We start from the raw sequence: 4,710 nt of genomic DNA on the forward strand, positions 1-4,710 counted from the left end.
CTAACAATAATCGTGGTCCAGGGATACCTCCTCCAGGGCAGACACCTCAGCAGATAGCCGATCCCGCCAGAGAGCCCCACTGCCTGCCTCCAAACCAGCCTCCCCCTCATCTTGCACGTCATCCTCGGGGGCCACAACATCCTCAACAGCGAGGCAGATGTTGTTATGACCTGAAACAGATGTTTTGTGTTGTAAATAGCGTCCTAATACATGAGCATACAGTCCCCATTATATCATGATGATTATTAGTGAAGCAATGGCTATGTATCCTACTGACTTATATGTGGCACAAAGGTGTGGTGCTTGGAGGAAGATGGCCCGGAACCTTGTCTTCATCATTGCCCTGGAATGATGAGAACCTTGGACTGGCCTCTTGTTGGGAGTGATGATGGGGAGTGGATGCTGGAGACATGGGTACCCTCCATCTGCAAGGATGAAATGCCCTGGAGGAGGGTAAATGGCCTGCCAATACAGTGGGCTGTTGCGGAGCCATGCACGGACCCCATCCAGCCCACATATGTATCAATGATGCGGCCCTGATGGTCACAAACCGTCTGCAGGATAATGGAGGGGACCAATTTCCTGCTCCTGTAGCACTGACCGTCAGGGCCACTGGGAGGCTTGATGGGGACATGGCAGGAGTCAATTGCACCAGTAGCTTTCAAAAAGGCTCTGTGTTTTGCCAGCTCTGCAAACCCATGAGACACGATGTGTAGATCTTCAGGGGTCCGAGGGAGGTGGATGACCTGATGGCGAATAGCCACCACCTCCTCTGTGACCCATGCGGTGGACAGTGGAATGGGGTATTGCAAACACCCTGGAAAAGACTCTGTAGGATGCTTCACTTGCCAGCCAGAATGCAAAAACAAGGACCTCAATTGTGGCACCCCAACTATATGTCTCCGATCCTGGTTAAGGAGATTCAGCAGCACGTTCAGAGACTCTATGCTCAGGCGGAAATTGGGCCTAGTGTCCTCATCATTGAAAAACCTGTCCAGGACTGGGACACTCAGGTTGATCGTGCAGTACAGGGGTCATGTCTGGTGAAGGGAAATATGGTAAATGACAGAAATTGTTTTAATTATGTTATGTTATTATGTTATTATTATTATTATTATTATTATTATTATTATTATTATGTTATTATGTTATTATGTTATGTTATGTTATGTTATTATGTTTAATTATGTTTTAATTATCATCATTATGGATGTTGGTGTTGTTGCAGTTTACAAATCTGACTTTATGTGTCTACACTTTTTTTTTTCATTATTGTACTTGAGGGAAATGTACTAAAATGTACTGGTTCACTGAAAAGGGTGGTGGTCCACATACTCCTATTTGAGACTCACGTCTACAGTGGTGAATATCGGAGTTTTAAGCTAGTGCACCGTTTTCAAATACACACACTTCAAATGTCAGTAGCAGTATCGTATGGGCAGCAAAAGCATTTATTCAAATTACAATTCAGATTCAATCTGAGCAATTCAAATTCAAATTGAACTTATTCAAATTCAGTTTCTGATGGCACAGATTTCTGCCCATAGTATCAGTATGTGTTTTTTTCCACTCTACCTGAACGTGGTTTTGGATTAGTCGCAACAAAATCACTCGTCTGTGACGAGGGACTTGTTGTAGCGAGTATGTTTTCCGCCAGTGGCGTGCACAGACATTTTGGGGGGCAAGTGCTCCAGGGGGAAAAAAGGGCACTTTTTGCATATGTGGAAAACCTTTTCTTTTTATAATAAAAAAATCGCACAGGTTAAATGCAATTTGACTTTTATTTCAAAACATTCTCTAAAAATCAAAAATCACACCACAAAAAGATAAAATCTGTATCCAACTCTAAACCATATACATACATATTCTCAAGTGTCCATTAAATGGAGTGTACTGCTCTAAAGAAGCATCCTTCTTGGTGCCATGTCTTTGTAGATGTTGATGACCTCGTTGTAATTGATCTCCACATCTTTCTCAATGGCCAACAAGAGGAGATCAGACAACCTTTCTTCTCCACACAAACTTCTTAGTTTATTTTTGATTATTTTTAGCTTTGAAAAGGATCTTTCAACTGTCGCAGTTGTCACTGGTAGTGTTGCGTAGATCTGAATCATTTTGACAAAGGCAGGAAAGATCAGCTGGCCATTATTTTCCCTCAGTATCAGAAATATTTCTCTGAGGTCTTTTGAACTAAAGCTGGAGTGGAAGACCTTTAATTCTGTTTTGAGCTGGTCCTCATCTTCTCCATAGAATTCACAGAGGATGTGGACAGCTTCAATGGCTTCTGGGTTTGGTGGGCCTACCCAGTTAGCATGCACAGTTAAGGGCTGGAAGGACTGAATGATTCTGGCCGTTGGGCTTCCAGTATTGTCCCCTTTGAACCTCCTGTTCAGTTCCCCAGTCATGATGTCCAGAAAGGTGAAATATACACCACTCCTGAAATATGCCTCCACTGACTCAAACTGAGCACCTACTTGAGACACTGTGGTGCTGTGTTGGAAACGCACTGGAACTTTCCGCTTTCTCTCCTGACCAGGCACCACGGTAGGTACTGGAATGTTGAAACTCTCTGCCTTCTCTGATGCACATCTAAATATCTCTCCAAATTTCTCCTCAGACCTCATGGTTTGCAATGTGTGAAGCACACCATCAATTACCTTGTAGGCAGTGGAATGGTCCAACCCTTCTTCCTGCAGAGAATCTGATGCCAAAGCAGTGACTTCGAATACTGGTGTGGTGATTTCCATGCAGAGAATGAACATAAAATTAATGGCATTTCTGTACATCTGAGCATCACCTTGGGCCAGGTTAGGTGGGTCACTGTCACTGATGTCATCAAGGAGCATCAAAATGGCTTTCAAATTTCTCTGAAGTGCCTTCAGTGCTTTTTCCCTGCAAGCCCATCGAGTATCTGACAGCTGCTGGAGCTCCATAACACGTTGTCCAGGAAAGAGAGACTCCTGAAATTTGACCAAGGCAGCATGACGCTTTGGGGAGCCTGAGCAAAAGGCATACAATTTCTCCACCAAGTTGAAAAATGACACAAAATGCTTGCTGGACTTTGATGCCTCCACTAGTACCAAATTGAGGCAATGGGCTTTGCAGTGAACATAGAGGGCCTTCTCATTGTGTGAACGGATTCTAGCTTGGAGACCTTTATACATGCCACTCATGTTGGCTGCTCCATCATAGCCTTGACCATACATGTTCTTCATCTCTAGGCCATTCTTTTGCAGAAGCAAGAACACTGTATTCTCCAGCTCCTGGCCTGTAGTTGTATCAACATTGCACACTTCGATGAATCTCTCCTTTATTTGCATATGATGAAAATATCGCACAACAAATGACACTTGCTCTTTGTGTGAAACATCAGAGGTTTCATCAAGTAGAATGGAATACATTTCAGCCTCTTTTATTTCACGTTGTATCTCCTTCCTGATGTAAGTTCCTAGTGCTGCAATGATGTCATTTTGACTTCTGTTGGAAAGCAGTGACACCTGGGGCCTTGTCTTGGTGGCTTTAACTGTGGCAATTTTTTCCAAATGCATTTTCAGCACACTATCGTAGCGGGAAAATACATTGACTAATTCACGAAAATTGCCACGGTTATCACTGGACTCACTCTCATCATGACCTCGGAATGCTTGTCCCTGACGTGCAAGATACACTGTTAGGTCAATTAATCTTGTCAGGATTTCTTTGTTTGTCTGCCTCTCTCGCTCTCTAACTTCCACCCCTTTTACGTCTGAAACATCAAATGCAGACTGAAGGGCCTTTTTCTGGAAATTGATCCATCTAACCATGCTTGTCATGTGCATCTCTGCGCTGGAGTGTTGTTTGATTTTTTCAAGAGCAGTACTCCACTTTCTGATGCCATCAGTTGTCCAGGCTGTTCTGCTTTTATATTTTTCATCCGAGAGGAAAAGCTGACAACTAAAACAATGCACTGAATTAGCAGTGGGTGAGTATTCCAGCCACACATTAGCAGAAAACCACTGTTTCTGGAATGATCTCCCCTCAGTTTTTGGGTAAGGTATATCAGGCTGACATGGGCCCACATTGCAGCACATTGAAACGTATCTGTCATTGCGCTTTATTTTAAATGTATGGATGTGTGTTGGATCTGTTGGGTATTGTAAAGCTGCTAACTTTGACATTATGTGATCGATCTGTTCTTCCTCATTGTGGTCTTCAGAGAGCACTACATCAGTGTCTGTAGGCCTAACTGAACCTGTTGCTGCATTGGTCGCGGCTTCATCTGTTTCTATATCTCCCTCTTCTGCTATGCTGGTAGATGGCATAGAGCTGCTTCCCTGCTGTGACTGACTACAATGGAACAATAATAATAATAATAGTATTATTATTTATCATAATAATAAGCTTAAACAGATAGTTTTAATAATAACCCATACTGCAAGTCTTGTAACATAGAAATAACTTTCGTAGGTACAAAATAATAGTTAGCTCAATGCCTGCTGATTAAGTTCATTAAAAACTAAGTGTGAACAGCTTTTAAGATTTTTCAATAGAATTAACTGCAAGGAGCAGGTTACATTAAAACATTAAAATAGAACCTGACTCTGCCCTTGACTCTGACCTTTCATCTTCATTTTCCTTTGCTTTCATCCAGGAGAGCAGAGAACTGCTTCCCTGGGCTGCCTGTTGTAGATCCCTTTCTTTCTCCTTTCTCAGCCTCTCTTTCCTAGGCAT

At 42.8% G+C, this 4,710-nt stretch overlaps 1 protein-coding gene and 1 pseudogene across 1 annotated transcript; both read right to left on the bottom strand.

Annotated features, from left to right (window-relative positions):
• LOC146556659 (uncharacterized) lies at positions 1-1,034 on the bottom strand (annotated as a pseudogene).
• Positions 1,035-1,898: 864 nt separating this feature from the next.
• LOC146556660 (uncharacterized) lies at positions 1,899-4,710 on the bottom strand. Its single transcript, XM_085250530.1, has 4 exons — positions 4,598-4,710; positions 3,878-4,326; positions 2,534-2,548; positions 1,899-2,284 (listed from the first exon to the last, which is right to left on the bottom strand). The coding sequence occupies exons 1-4, from the start codon at positions 4,708-4,710 to the stop codon at positions 1,899-1,901; spliced, it is 963 nt and encodes a 320-aa protein (XP_085106656.1).

Source organism: Mchenga conophoros, linkage group LG16 (assembly GCF_057382185.1).
Source record: "Mchenga conophoros isolate Kocher_MC1m ecotype Shallow Benthic linkage group LG16, M_conophoros_male_GT1.1, whole genome shotgun sequence".
NCBI classification, from domain to species: Eukaryota; Metazoa; Chordata; class Actinopteri; order Cichliformes; family Cichlidae; genus Mchenga; species Mchenga conophoros.

Coding starts and splice junctions, on each gene's coding strand:
- LOC146556660 (XM_085250530.1), bottom strand. CDS start 4,710: ATGCCTAGGAAAGAGAGGCTGAGAAAGGAGAAAGAAAGGGATCTACAA. Junction 4,327..4,597: donor AAGGAAAATGAAGATGAAAG/GTCAGAGTCAAG, acceptor GTTCCATTGTAG/TCAGTCACAGCAGGGAAGCA.